A 15,746-nucleotide genomic window follows, 5' to 3' on the forward strand; every position below is an offset into this window, starting at 1 on the left:
AAGCCTAATTTAGTTTAGTAGGCGGTAGGGTAGGTCTCCGACTATATAAATAAATAAAAACACTATGGTAGGTCTTTGTTTTTGTTTTCTAAAGCTAAACCATTTCTTCACACACGCACACAGACTCAGACTCAGACTCTCCCTCTGTAACCTTGCCTTCTCTTTCTCAACCAACCGAAACCCCTCTCTCTCATCAGGATTAAGGTTACCTTCCTATTTTTCTTCTCCTCTCTTCAAACTAAAGAAGAAGAAAGAACAGTTCAGCCCCAAGGAGCTCAGTCCTTTGTCCTTGAAGTTGAAGAAGAAGAAGAAGAAGGGCAAACCAGTTCCATGGCCATCCAAATACTTCGCAGTGTTGGGGGACCATCTCTACGCTGTAGGTGGTGAAATAAAAACCCGCCAAAAGGATGTCTTAGACATCCCCGAAGATTATTCAGAGGATGAGGATGTGGGTTACTCCATGGGTATCGAGACAAATGATGTTTGGATCCATGGGCTACGTTTCTAAGTGTGGCTTCAAGAATGTCTCTGCACAGCAAAATTTTGGGGGAGTATGAGTTTCTTGATGCTTCATTTCGTCCTGGTTTCCTCCATTTGTGTGAAAAAAAATTCTGACTTATCTTGCGATCTGGCTACCCAACACCGGAGGACCCTTTTGTGAGTGTAGAATTTCTTTATTGTATCATACTTGATCTTCCTCCGGATGAAGATTCCTCGCAGTGGAATGTCTCTATTTTGTCTGTTCAAAAATACTTATTGGATAAGTATCTAAATTTGTTGGATTGCCTGATTTTGTGAGTTTCTGCTTCTCTCTATACTATTTATCCAGTAAGTATTTTTGAACAGACAAAATAGAGACATTCCACTGCGAGGAATCTTCATCCGGAGAAAGATCAAGTATGATACAATAAAGAAATTCTACACTCACAAAAGGGTCCTCCGGTGTTGCGGTGTTGGGTTGCCAGATCGCAAGATAAGGCAGAATTTTTTATCACACAAATGGAGGAAACCAGGACGAAATGAAGCATCAAGAAATTCGTACTCCCCCAAAATTTTGCTGGTGCACAGATCTCTGATGAATAATTTAAATTTCTTGTTTTACTTAGAATCATTATGGTATGGTTATATGTAATTATATAGTCCCGTTTACATAGACTTCTTGGTTTATTTAGAATCATTATGGAAGTGGTTTTGTATAATTCGAAAGTCCCTGACAAACTTCTAGGCCTATTTAGAATCTTTATGGATATCCATATTCTAGACTCGGTTGAAACTTAAGATTATGATTGACATGAATGTTTCAGTTTATGTTGAATCTTCTATTATATTCTACCTATGTGAAAAAGATGTGTTAAAAGTTTGGCCCTTCCATTTGCTTTGATTGAAAGAAAAAAAAAATTAAGTAGTTTTAATGCAGTCACAGCTAAACACCTTGTAGTCATTACAGCTTTAGATTCTTAAGTATGACTAATTAACATCTTTGACACATTAGATTAACTAAAATATTATTTTCAATGCCATTTAGCTCTTTGATTATCATGGTATTTTGTGTTTAAATATTCCTTTTAATTTATTTTTCTTGTATTTGATTATGTAGTACTTTTTTTTTAATGCATTTTTGTTGACAGGAATGAGACTAGTTTTATTATTTTGAGAGGTTCACATTTTTAGAGCTAATTCAAACTTACGCACATGGACAAAGAAAAAGAGAGCAAATTAAATTGTTCAAATTTAATAAAATTTAGAACAATATATATTTTTTAATAATAAGATTGGATTAAGAAGAGATACAAACCTATCTTTTTAGAGCTAATCCAAACATATCTTTTTCCATTTCTTTTTTTTTATTTTCAATTCTTAAGTAAGTGCACTAAACTCTCTCAAAAAAAAAAAAAAGAGTAAATGCATCAAATGGACCCAAGTCTTAAATTTTTAATGACTTGTGTTATTCTCTGTTCAACTTTATAGAAAATATGACAAAATGAAAATGTTATCCATTCGAGCGATCCACTTCTTGTTTTTTCTTCAACTGTGGACCATGAAAAAGAGTTTTATAGGAATGATATGATACACGATACTATATCAAAATAACATACCAAATAACAGTCCTATTAAAGCCCATAGCAAACGTGTGATAAAAAGATAATAGGTAGTTTACACACACACATACATATATATATATATATATATATTAAGATTAAAAAAAAAAAGAAAAATCATTTGTCACTTAGACGTTAAAATTTAAAACCCCTATGACACCATAGACAGTTGGCACCATTTCCCTCCCCTATGGCAACATCTCTTTTAATTTTCAAATGTTAAAGTATAAAACTGAGGTTTAGATTTTGTATTTCCTGTACCCGGCACCACCTTCTCGTATAGGCTGGCTCACTTCATCTAAAATGTTCCCCATTTAATGTAGGTTTCACATCTGTCGTTTGGTAAGAGAGGAACGGATGGTCCAAAATGAAAGCTCTTTTACCAAGATCATTGCCTCCATCAACGCCGAATTGTTCAGAAAGCACGCCATATGGTACCAATGCGATTTTGCAAGTGAGAAGAAAAAAATGAGACATAGAGGAGTGAGAAATAGTCTTATAACTTTCCATTTTTTGGCAAAGCTATTTATATCTATCTGATGCTATTACTCTAAAAACAATAAAGCAACCATAGTAATGTTATTTTGATTCGCAATTGATTCTCTCTTTTTCAATCGGATTTAATTGTGTTGACTAACTACTGTACAACTCACAAATTGATTCTTCTCCTCACACAAATGTATATGTGGATAGGAAAATGTTGAAGTCTCCAATGTTGGAAGCATGGATCCGGTTTTTCTGAAGGTCCAAAAGCATGATTTAAAGCTGGCATTGGAGAAAAAGGTAATAAAGCATGTTGGTTTAGGTGAGGAAAAGCTGGTACAGCAGGCTGGTTTTGGCGTTGATGGGCTGGTACAGCAGGCCGGTTTTGGCGTTGATGGGCTGGTACAGCAGGCCGGTCTAGTAGAGGACAAGAAGCTATCAAAAAAGGAGGGAATCAAGGATGACATGGTGCTACAACAGGCTGGGTCAGCTGAGAAAAAGGTGTCAGGGAAGACTTTTGAAGAAGTAATAGGGGAGCTAGATGAGGAAATAAACAAGTATGATTCAAAAGACCCTATGGCAGCCAGCCTAGGTGTTAACATGGAAAAGGAAAATTTGGGAGGTCAGCATGCAATTAATGAAGCTAGCATGCCATATCCACCAAGTCACGTTACCAACTTGTCCTCAGCTCCAAGAATACCTTTGGCAGAGCTACCATGCTCCCTTGTCAAGCACGGGTACACTGAAGGAGTTTGGAAAAGGATTAATAGAGTAGGGGCAACAGGAGATATTGGTATGTATGAAGCAATGGGAGGAAAAAGAAATGGAGATAGGGAAACAAACCAAACTGAGTTACCAAAAAAAAGAAGGGTTTCACAGGGGTGTGCAACAAAAAATAAGATATTGGCAGAGGCTGGCAATCAGCCCTGTCAGAAGCAATGAGTCTATTATTATGACTCATTATTATGGAACTGTCGGGGACTTGGGAACCCACGTACAGAGAATGAGCATGTTAGTTTAATACGGGCAAAAGATCCCTCTATCGTGTTTATAGCCGAAACATAGACAGATGAAGCAAGGCTAGATCGTACTTTGAGCAAGATTAATTTTGACAAGAAATGGGTGGTTCCAAGGCTGAATAGAGGTGGTGGATTAGTATTATTTTGGAAAAATTCTATCAACATTGAGGTGGTTGATTCACACAGGTATTTTATTGATACGATCATCAATGGGAACACTGAAAATGCATGACGCTTCACTGGCTTTTATGGAGAACCCGAAACCCATAGGAGGAATGAAGCATGGAGCAAATTGAGAAGTTTAAAGGTTAGAATGAATATCCCTTGGATTTGTGGTGGTGATTTTAATGAAATAGTCCGCCAAGAGGAAAAATGAGGTGGGGCGCCTAGAGATCATAATCAAATGCAGCTTTTTCGTGATGTGATCGATGAATGTCAATTCATGGATTTGGGTTATGTGGGACCTAAATTCACGTGGGCAAAACATTATGTGGATGGGCATTCCATAAGAATTAGATTGGATCGATGTATGGCTAATAATTCTTGGTTCCAGAAATTTCCAGGAACTAGGGTGCATCACCACAACTGTATGTCATCGGATCACTCTCCTTTACTGATCAATTTGTTGGGTATGCCTGAACCTAGAAAGAAGAGATGTTTCAGATTCGAAGAAATGTGGTTATCGGATCCAACTTGTGGTGATATGGTGGAGGAAGTTTGGAGCAGTACAAGGGATCCAAATCCAAGCATAGCCATTCTTGAAAAAGTTGCTAATTGTGAACGAGAATTAACATGGTGGAATAAACACAATTTTGGGCACGTGAGAAGGGAATTAAAGATAAAAAAAAACCTACTTGTTTTGGCCGAGAATGAAGCTATGGTGAGTGGGAACAATACTCGGGTTAGGAGCATAAGAATGGAGATTAATTTGTTACAAGATCGGGAATCAAGGATGTGGTGCCAAAGGTCTAGGGTGTTGTGGTTAAGCAAAGGTGACAACAATACAGCCTTCTTTCACAGTAGGGCTACAAAGAGATTCAGGAAGAATTTGATCAGAGGTATAAGAGACCAAAATGGAGCTTGGTTGACCGAACACGAGGAAATTGGGCATGTGATGGAGAATTATTACAAAGAACTTTTTTCCACCTCCAATCCGATCCTTGAAGCAGATTCTCTTGAGAAAATTCCGTGCATGGTGACTAAGGAGATGAATGAGGAGTTGATGAAGGAATTTTCAGAAATTGAAGTGAAGGAAGCCTTGAATCAGATGGCACCTCTAAAAGCTCCAGGTCCTGATGGTATGCCATCGTTGTTCTATCAACACTTTTGGTCGACAATGCAGCATGATGTTACCTCAGCCATTCTCTCATGGTTGAATTCAGGTATTCTACCCGAACACATCAACCATACACTCATTACTCTCATTCCTAAGATAGCTAATCCTGAACATATGTCTGAATTTCGACCTATTAGTTTGTGCAATGTTCTATATAAGATCTATTCTAAGGTCCTAGCAAATAGGTTGAAGAAATTTTTACCTTCCTTAATTTCTGAACATCAATCTGCCTTTGCTAAAGAAAGACTCATTTCAGACAATATTATGGTTGCATTTGAAACCCTTCATCATATGAAGAATCATAATTCAGGAAAACATGGGTTTATGGCTATCAAGTTAGACATGAGTAAAGCCTACGATCGGGTAGAGTGGGTGTATTTGGAGAGGCTTATGGAGAAAATGGGTTTTTGTGCTAGATGGATCGCTCTCATGATGAGTTGTGTGAAGACTGTGTCGTATTCTATCATGGTGAATGGTGAACCAACTGGGATGATCTATCCTAAGAGAGGAATTAGACAAGGAGACCCCCTTTCTCCTTTCCTGTTTCTTCTATGTAAGGAAGGTCTTCATGCTCTTATTAAGCATTCAGCGAGGAATGGGGACATTAAGGGCTTTTCCTTGTGGAAACGTGGCCCTAAGCTAACCCATTTGTTTTTTGCAGATGATAGCTTGCTTTTCTGTAGGTCTATTTCCGAGGATTGCAATAATGTGTTGAAGATTCTGGGTGAATATGAGTCTTGGTCAGGGCAAAAAATAAACAAAGACAAGACCGCAATCTTCTTTAGCAAATCCACCTCAGATGAAGCAAAATCAAGCATAAAGAATCCCCTCCAAGTTCAAGAAGTGAAGTCTTATGAGAAATATTTGGGGCTTCCATCCTTTGTAAGAAGGGGAAAAAAGGCTAGCTTCAATTATATAAAAGAGAGAGTTTGGCGAAAACTCCAAGGATGGGAGGGAAAATTGCTTTCACAAGTCGGGAGAGAGGTTTTAGTCAAATCTGTGATCCAAGCCATCCCTACTTATGCAATGGGATGTTTCAAATTGCCATTGGGGCTTTGTGACGATATTGAAATGATGATAAGGAAGTTTTGGTGGGGACAAAGGGGAAATAAGAGAAAAATTCATTGGATCCGTTGGAGTGAATTGACTAAATCCAAAATGGTGGGTGGTATGGGTTTTCACGACTTGATTCATTTTAATGACGCCCTTTTGGCGAAACAAGCATGGCGGCTTTTGCATAACAAGGAAACTCTCTTCTACAACGTTTTCAAGGCAAAGTTCTTTCCTAATCATTCTTTTTTAGAAGCTAAAGAAACAAGTTCGGGGTCTTATGCTTGGAAGAGTATATTACATGGTCGAGATGTTATCCTAGATGGTGCTTGTTGGAGGGTAGGAAATGGAAAATCCATAAAAATCTGGCAACATCATTGGCTGCCCCGAAAACACCCAACTAAGGTGCTATCCCCAATGGTGGAAACAATGGAAGATGCCACAGTGGATTGTTTAATTGATGAGGAAACTAGGAAGTGGAACGTTGAGATGATAGATGGAATTTTTGCTCCACAAGAAGCTGAAGAAATTAAGAATATTCCGTTAGCTAGAAAAGAAACGGAAGACTCTTTATTTTGGCCGTTGGAGAATGATGGGAGGTATAGTTGTAAGACGGGATATCGGTTTTTGAAGGAAGATGAAGTTGGTCATCAGGTGGTTGTGCAGCAAGATCATGAGAAAGGGCTTTGGAAGAAAATTTGGGCTCTTGAATGCCCAAATAAAGTTAGAAACTTAATTTGGAGAGCTTGCCATAATTCCCTCCCTTCGAAGTGCAATCTATTCCGGAAGAGAATTATTTCAGAACAATGTTGTGATCGTTGCAAGGCAGAAAATGAAGACGCTGTACACGCTTTGTGGAGTTGCAAAATGTTGGACGGCGTTTGGGGTACGAGTAATTCATGGAATTTCTGGAACCAACAAGGCTTTACAAGTTTCAGTGAGCTCATGGCCTGGATTTTTGATCATCAAAGGAACCCAGCACTGTTCGCATTCACCGTTTGGTCCATCTGGCATCAGAGAAACCAGTCATGGACTCAGTCATCCCATCGACCTCTGAACCTCATTTCACAGTGGGCTCACGACAACTGGGCAGAATTTAAGGCGTTGAAAATGGCTCCAGCTCCGAGCAGACCAGTGAGAAGAACATGATGGAAACCTCCAGTCCAGGAAATGATGAAAATAAATTTTGATGGTGCCATTTTTGCTGAGGAAAAGAGCTCTGGTTTGGGTGTTATTATTCGGGACAGGAAGGGTCTCGTTATTGCATCTATGGCCACTCGGATTCCTCAACAGCTCCGGCCGGTGGAGATTGAAGCTCTGGCTGCTAGCAAAGCTCTTGAGTTTGCTAGAGAGTTGGGTATAGCAGATGCGGAACTAGAAGGAGACTCTCAAGTAGTGATAATGGCTTTGAAATCAAAAACCTCTGTTTTAGCTCCGTTTGGCTCACTGATGCAGGACTCCTTATTTTTATCTACTGGTTTTTCAAAATTGTCCTACTCTCACACTAAGAGAGAGGGCAATACAGTTGCACACAATTTGGCTAAGTTAGCAGTGAATTTGACAAATTGTGTAATATGGATGGAAGATGTTCCATCCGATGTATTGGCTTCTTACCATGTTGATTTAGCTGGTATTACGTAATTTAAAGCACCACAATGCCTTTTCTCAAAAAAAAAAAAAAAAGTATATGTGGAAGCCCTACTAAAAAACGAATTTGAATGACAATTGAAATCCACCACTCAGATCAGTTTCCTCTTTACACAAAGTGTACTGTGTTACAGAGTTTTCAAAAAAAAACTTTAATGTGTACCGAGAACAAGAACCGATCTTCAGACTCTCTCCATAACCAAAAAGCTTTTGAAATCCACCAATCAAAATGGTTTAACAAATGGAAATTTGAATTCCGCAATTTGACTCTAGACTTTCTTTTTTGCTGAGACTTTCAGACAGTTAGACTTTCTTTCAACCAAGTGACCCCACCATGCACGATGCATACCCACAACCCCATCAAATCGGACATTTTATATATTATGTTTCACCATGCGTGCAGAAGGTTCTCAGATTGGACATGATAGCTCTTTTTTTTCTTTCTTTTTAAATCTCCGTGCATACATTAAACATGATAGCTTATATATTAAGGCCGTGTTTGTTTTGGTTTCAAATCATTTTTGAAAATGCTTTTTTTGTAAATGTAGGTGTTTAGTTGCGTATGAAAAATAAATTTTTCAGAAAATATTTTCAGTTGACCGTGTAAAATGAGGCTTTGACCTGGAAATGGTTTTACATTTCTATTTTCACTTCAAATCATTTTCGGGTCAGACGCACAAAGAGAGAGATAGAGAGAGAGAGAAAGAAGAGAGAGGAAGAAGAGAGAGCCCAGATCACTCCTCAGACCGAGCTCCAATCCGACGACCACAGACCGAGCTCCAGTCCGACGACACCAGCGCCGACCCACACCGCGCCACACCAACACCGACCCACACCAGCGTCGATCAAGTAAAGATCGACTCCAACGTCAATCGACTCCAAAAGTCCGACAACCCACACCAGCGCCGATCACCGATCACACCGCGCCAATCAAGCAAAGATCGACTCCAACGCCACTCGATCTCGCATCTGCCGCGCGATCTCGCCTTCGCCTTCGCCGTGTGATCTAGCCTCTAGATCGAACCCAGTTGCCTCTCTCTTCCTTCTTCTCTCAATTTGACCGAATTTGATGATTTTTTTTTTCTGGATTTTGATTCTTTTGTGTTTCTGTATTGAGGAATGATATTATACATTTGTTTGGCAGCTGAGAAAATGTGAGCAATAAGTAGAAAATGTGTTTTCTATGGTATTTTCAAGAACACAACCAAACTCTAGAAAATATTTTTCAAAACATTTTTTGAAATGCAACAAAACATTTGAAAATATTTTCTTTTCCCAAAAATAGCATTTCCGGAAAATAAATATTTTACGGAAAATATTTTACATGAACCAAACACAGCCTAAATTGAAAGAAGAAAGAGTCTATGGTCTTTTATTGAGTAGAATGTTAAGAAGCATTTATGTAGCTCTTCTCCGGTAGCTGGGAATTGAGATAGCTCCATTAGCTATAAGAATTAATTAATATATTGTTAGAGTAAAATAAATCATATATCAACAGAAAATGAAGGAACAATAATTAACTTCAAAAGAAAAGAAATAAAAATCTTTATTGGGCAATTCAAGCAAAAAATACATATTCAATTTCAAAACTATATCAGAAGTGTCCAACACGCTCCAATGGGCGCTTGTCTGGCGAGTCTGGATACAGAGCACTCAATTGATTCATCAAATCACCGAGGGCTAGGTGGCTGGTCAGAGATGCTGTCAGTGGTTCGCCCCTTGAGCCCAGTGCCCTCCACTGTTGTGCACTCTTGTGTTTCCCAAAGATTCTCAATGATGGGTATGGGCTTTCAACTGCTATCCCCTGTGGCCCAAAAATTATCAAGCTCGAAACCCACAAGTAAGCCCTCCCCTAAATATGAGCCCATCAGTATCCCTTTATGCCCAATGAGAGGGATTTTAGAAAGGGTCACTAGAGCCCAGGAAAGGAAATTCAAAAATTTTAATAGGCGAGCACAAGAATACCTCTAGGCTCTTGGGTTCATTAGGGGGGGCAGGGTGTAGTTGTTTGTGGTGTATTCTCCCAATTATTTGTTTGCTTTCCTTGTAGTATCTCTTTTCAGTTGAATGAACAGTTCATGTTTTCTATCAAAAAAGAGAGAGGCATTTGCGTCAATAGCATTGTCGAAGATAGAATCTGGAATGTCTTTATATATATAGATGTACTTTCAACGACACTCTTTGCAAACGAACTGTTAGGGGCACTTTTTAGTAAAAACATGCTGACTTATCCTCACTTCTATTATGTGCCAATCCATTTCCGACAGCTTGTTCATCCATAGTCTCTGGGTTTTCAACCTTTAGCAGTAGCAAAACATGCACGACAATTATCATACTGAAAATGCACACACACACTCTCTCTCTCTCTCTCTCTCTCTCTCTCTCTCACACACACACACACACACACACACACACACACACATATACATACTATATCATATGGCAATGCATGATTGCTTTAACCCGATGCATCACATGTCCAAGGTATTCACTTCATGTGCCTGACCAAGAAGATCTCTTCAAGTGAAATAATAAGATTGCCTTCATCCCAGGTTGCCAACCAAAGACGCTTCAATTAATTTTTTTTTCTGTAAGAGTGATAGGTCCCTAAGTATCTCAATATTTTCCGGATACACTTCAATTAATTGGAACGCAATATAACACACTACAAAATCTTCAACAGTATAAGTAAGATAGAAATTTTTTGTAAATATGTATATATTTTTTCTACTTACACATCCATCTAATGGGTGTTGAACCTATGATCTTACCCTTCATCTGATACTTGCAAGGGCTAGGAAGTGCCATAAGTCTTGAATTTTTTCCCATCCTTATTTATCCTTTTATAATCACATTTAAACTCAAGCATTCTATCATTTGAATTTGATTTTAAAAAAGCTTATAATTAAAATTAATATTAATATCAAATTTAAGTCCAAAAAATGGTAAATGCTTTTTTTTAGCATTCTTAATACCTCAAATCATAAAAACCAATCTTTATCAAGGGTGTCAAATCTTAAAAATTTTAGCAACTTGCTATAGTGAGGTTTTATTACTAACACCTCACTGTAGCAAGCTGCCACTATTTTTTAATATTTTCTTTATTTCCTTTACACTCTTTCTCTCTCTCCTGCTTTCCAACCCCTCTCTTTCACTCTCTCCACCTCTTCGTTTCCCTTTCTCTCTACATCTCGAGTTTGTAGGTCTTGGGTGTGGTCGGGTTGAGTCGGTGTTCTTAAGGCGTCATTCTTGAGTCGGCATGGTCAGTGTTTTTGGCTGGGGTTGAGACCAGAGAGGCTGGGCTGTTGGGGTGGTGGTCATCAGAGAGGTTGGGGTGGGTTTTGGTTACAGTTTTGTGGTGGGTTCAGATCGGGGTGAGTTTGATTTGGTTTTGGGATTGTGTTTTGGTTTACAGTGCGAAGGATGAAGGGGAAAGGAAAATCAAGCCGCTTTTGTGGAAGAAGATGACAACGGGGAGGGAAGTGGTGTCTGTGTCCGTGTCCATGGGAACAAAGAGGTGGAACCAGATCCGCGGTTGACGATGCTGTTAGATTGGGTCTTCCATGGGAGGACCAAGGAATTAGAATCTGATGGTTTGTTTTCATGTGTGTGGGTGCGTGCTACAAAGTTGAAGAAGGGATGGACTTTTTATTTATTTATTTATTTTTATGGTTAGGGGTTGAGGTTGTGATTGGTGGTGGTGGCTGTGGCTGTGGCCAGTGGTCACAATGGGTGTTGGCAGTGGCAGTGGGTTTATTGGTAGTGAAAGAGAAGAGAATGAGAATAAAAAATTAATATTTTAATGAAGTGGTAAAAAATATAAAACTTTTAATGTTAGGTGTATTATAAAGTGAGGTGTTAAAATTGATAAAGTAGGTTTATGAGATGCTAAATGCTAAATTTTATGAAATCTTTGATGAGGATGCTCTAATTTTGCTATCTTTGTGCTATTTGGTAGAGAATTGACACAATTATTTTCATGATCTTTTGTTGTTATTTGTACTGTCTGATTACACATAACTTTAATTCAAACTCAATAAAAGTGGATTTGATTCTCATTTGAAATACGCGATCACAACGGTTTTTTCCTTTGTGTCAAATATTGTCTATGTCTGTCATTCACACAACCCCAATTTTTTATTTTTTTGAGTTTTAAGAGTTAAGACAGCCCATTCATTTTTATAATAATGACATTGAATTGCACCAAGTCTAAAATCAAGTGGATTTTTTTTTTTTTTGTCCCATAATCCCTCAATAGTATATATATCAGGACTTGGTTTAGGTCCAGTATACTAGATCCAATCAGACGGTGATACGTGTTCAAAAGTAGACACATGTCATCATCTCAATGGGTCCAGTGCCACTGGACACTGAACCTAAGCCTGACCCTATATATCATGACATCCTTCTACTTATTTTTATTTCTCCATATGTTGCTTTTGAAGTATAATATAGCATATTTGGCTGCTTTATACTTCTTTACACTTTACAAATATCTTTCAATACAATAGTTATATGAAAAATGGGTCTTCATATCTTTTTTTATTTTATTTTAAATCCAATGTTTATTAATGACAATTAAAATAGTCAAAGACATTGATAGTCATAGAGCCTTAGACCCAATTTGTTGAAACAGACAGCGTTATTTTTGGAAGACGGAACTCTGCCCCCAGGGGGTCCTAATTTGATCAAAACTGGCTTACTCTAAATACTTCCTGATCATGAAAGGCATTTTCCTAAAAAAATTAAAGAGTTTAAATTCAATTAAAACATGGTGTAAAATCTAGTATTTACTCACTCTAATAACAACATGACATATCGCCATTTCACACATTAATGAATAAAGCCAACAAAACACAATCCTTCCTTGTTTGTACCCTAATTCAAGTACGAGGAACTGGTTGCCTTATGCTATGATGTAGGGACCTCATTTTGCAACCTAAATTTAATATCATCCAAGTGATAAATGGGTATTTCACATTCCACATTTCATATCTTTTTTATTTTATTTTAAATCCAATGTTTATTAATGACAATTAAAATAGTCAAAGACACTGATAGTCATAGAGCCTTAGACCAGATTTGTTGAAACTAACAGCGTTATTTTTGGAAGACGGAACATTGCCCCCAGGGTGTCCTAATTTGATTAAAACTGGCTTACTTTAAATACTTCCTGATCATGAAAGGCATTTTCCTAAAAAAATTAAAGAGTTTAAATTCAATTAAAACATGGTGTAAAATCTAGTATTTACTCACTCCAATAACAACATGATACATCGCCATTTCACACATTAATGAATAAAGCCTACGAAACACAATCCTTTTTTGTTTGTACCCTAGTTCAAGTACGAGCAACTGGTTGGCTTATGCTATGATGTACGGACCTCATTTTGCAACCCAAATTTAATATCATCCAAGGGATAAATGGGTATTTCACATTCCACAATTAAAACTATAATTTTGATGGTATGATTTCCAATTACATCTCATGAAATAAATCTAAAAGTTACACGGGTCTCAATCAGACCACTGAATTCAAAAGATATCATGAAATCAAGTATTGACGGTCAAGATGCATCCTCACAAATTATGTCGAATCACATTATGAACAATTAATTTTGATCGGTCCAATTAACTATTGAAGAAGCAACATTTCCATTGGTCATTCAAGTTTCAAAAGTGTCATCATGCCTTCCTTTATGTTAGATTTATGTTAAACAATCTTATGCAAAAAAAATTGTAGGAGAGGAAAATGGAAATATAGTGGGCAATTGTTAGGATGGAACAAGATGACAGTGATGATTGCGTTCTTCCGGTATGTCTTCATAGTGATGATGGCATTCTTCAAGTATGTCTTCACAAATTTGGTTTGGTGCAGGCTTTTGAAAACTTGTTTAAGTTCATTTTCAACTGTAAATTTCAGGTTCGCCCCGATAGTATCCAATCAAACCTTGATGAGCTAGTGAAAGGTCTAAATGAACATTGCAAGAAATATGGACTACTTTACTAGTTTCCCTGGTTTGCTTATTCTCGTTGCCCAATTCGGAAGTCTCTAGTAATCCATCATTACTTTTAAACGTGCTATGTTGCATCCGCATGACAATTTACCCATGTCTTTTTCTTTCATTTTTTTGAGGATGAAGAGTAATCGATAGCCTTATAACACGTGAGGAATATTTGCTGGAAGACTTCTTCAACATAAGTCTACAGTGAGGTGTTAGTAATAAAACCTTACTGTAGCAAGTTGCTAAAATTTTTAAGATTTGACACCATTGATAAAGATTGGTTTTTATGATTTGAGGTATTAAAAATGCTAAAAAATAGCATTTAGCATTTTTAACGCCTTTGATGAGAATGCCCTTAGAGCATTCGGTGTGTTATGCCAAATGTCATTTTATCACATCAAAAACTACTTTATCAATTTTAGCACATCATTTTACAATATGCTATATATCAAATATTCTATTTTAACATTATACTACATTAAAATAATAAATAAAAAACCAAGCTTTTGAACTATAGCAATAAAAAATTATACCGTAGCAATTTTACAGTACAATTCTAATAGTATAAATTGTTATTTAATTTGAAACACCTCATGCTACAGCACAATTGTTATTTAATAGATAATTAAAAAATTGTTATTTAACTATACAACATGCTATAGTACAATTCTATCACTACAATTATACTGTAGCAAGTTTGTTAAAAATGCTAAAACTTTTAGCATATGAAACACCTCATAAATCCTTTTTTGGGTGTGCCAAATGCCAAATATTTGACATTTGACACACTTGATGGAAATGTTCTCAACAAACATTAGCTTTCACTCGGCTTCTAGGGTAGTGCCCTTAGTATAAACTCAATGTACAAAAATATTAACCATATTTCATGTATATTTGTTATCACAATCAAAAAAAAAAAAAGTATATTTATTATCCTTTAGTTTTTGGTGTGTTATCTTTGTAGGTTGTCTCCAAATGTTATTTTGTAGGTTGTGGACGGGTGATAACAAGAAATTTAAAACTTGATGTTACTTTTCTCTACTCTCCGTAAATTTAGGAGTATTTATATATTATTTAAAAACTGAAGCGCAATATTTATTGCTGCTACGCTTATTTTAAGTACAATTCTATATCTAATCCAAGGGAAATTGTTGTATACTTCCGGAGTACCATAAATACACATTCCCTCCTCTTACATAAATGGTGGGTCCCACAAATTAAATTCATTATGGAACCCATAATTCATGTGAGATGAGGGAGTATGTATTTATGGTATTTTAAGAGTAGCTAATAATTTTTCCCAATCCAATTAACGAAGCCATAAATGTTTAAAAGAGATTTTTTTTTTTTTTTTTATACAAAATAGAAATTCTACTCTAGACTAATTTAAATGTACATATATGTGTATGAAACTCCCTCCGAAAAATTTGAACCCCAGTCTTTGCCCCTTACACCTTACAAGCAGTTGTATTTGTAAAGTGACGTTGCATAAAGAGTGTGCGGTGGTATATTTACAAAAGATTAAATATATAAGTTTTTTGCAAAAACATAAATGACTATGCCACTAATTTTATCTATTTAATATATATATATATATATATGTGTGTGTGTGTGTGTGTGTGTGTTTTGAGATAAAATTTTTCTTTAATGTTTCAATCTCATGAATATTAGAATTAAAGGGTCCAATTTTTTTTTTAAATAGCTTTTTTTGGAGGCTAAAGCACTAAAAGAAACATAATTTAAATTATATTTATTAAAAATATTTTTTTTTAAAAAAACCAATGTTTCGGAACTCATTTTGATTTGTTTATTACAACGGAATGTTTTGATACCAACCTATTTCGATATACTATTGCATACCGTTTCAGGTTATAACTATTTATATATATATAAAAGGAAAAATCTTAGATACAGTATTATATGTGCTATTTTTTAGATTTTTTTTTTTAAATTCAGTTATATGACTACTTAATTAAAAATGCACTTTCATCTAAGGAGAAAAAATCTACTTGACAAAATCTTAAAAAAAAAAAAAAACCTAAAGAAATAATACCTACCAAACATATAAAACTTGAATATTCTTAGCTAAACCGCTAAAGCCCTTTCC

At 36.4% G+C, this 15,746-nt stretch overlaps 1 protein-coding gene across 1 annotated transcript; it reads left to right on the forward strand.

Annotated features, from left to right (window-relative positions):
• Nucleotides 1-6,416: 6,416 nt before the first annotated feature.
• LOC115967202 lies at nt 6,417-7,136 on the forward strand. The gene has a single exon (XM_031086261.1). It carries the CDS (start codon nt 6,417-6,419, stop codon nt 7,134-7,136), a length of 720 nt encoding a protein of 239 aa, XP_030942121.1.
• The last annotated feature ends 8,610 nt before the right edge of the window (nt 7,137-15,746 follow it).

Source organism: Quercus lobata, chromosome 11 (assembly GCF_001633185.2).
Source record: "Quercus lobata isolate SW786 chromosome 11, ValleyOak3.0 Primary Assembly, whole genome shotgun sequence".
Lineage (NCBI taxonomy): Eukaryota > Viridiplantae > Streptophyta > Magnoliopsida > Fagales > Fagaceae > Quercus > Quercus lobata.

Bases quoted from the DNA above. Each gene is read 5' to 3' on its own strand.
- LOC115967202 (XM_031086261.1), top strand. From the start codon at position 6,417: ATGGAAGATGCCACAGTGGATTGTTTAATTGATGAGGAAACTAGGAAG.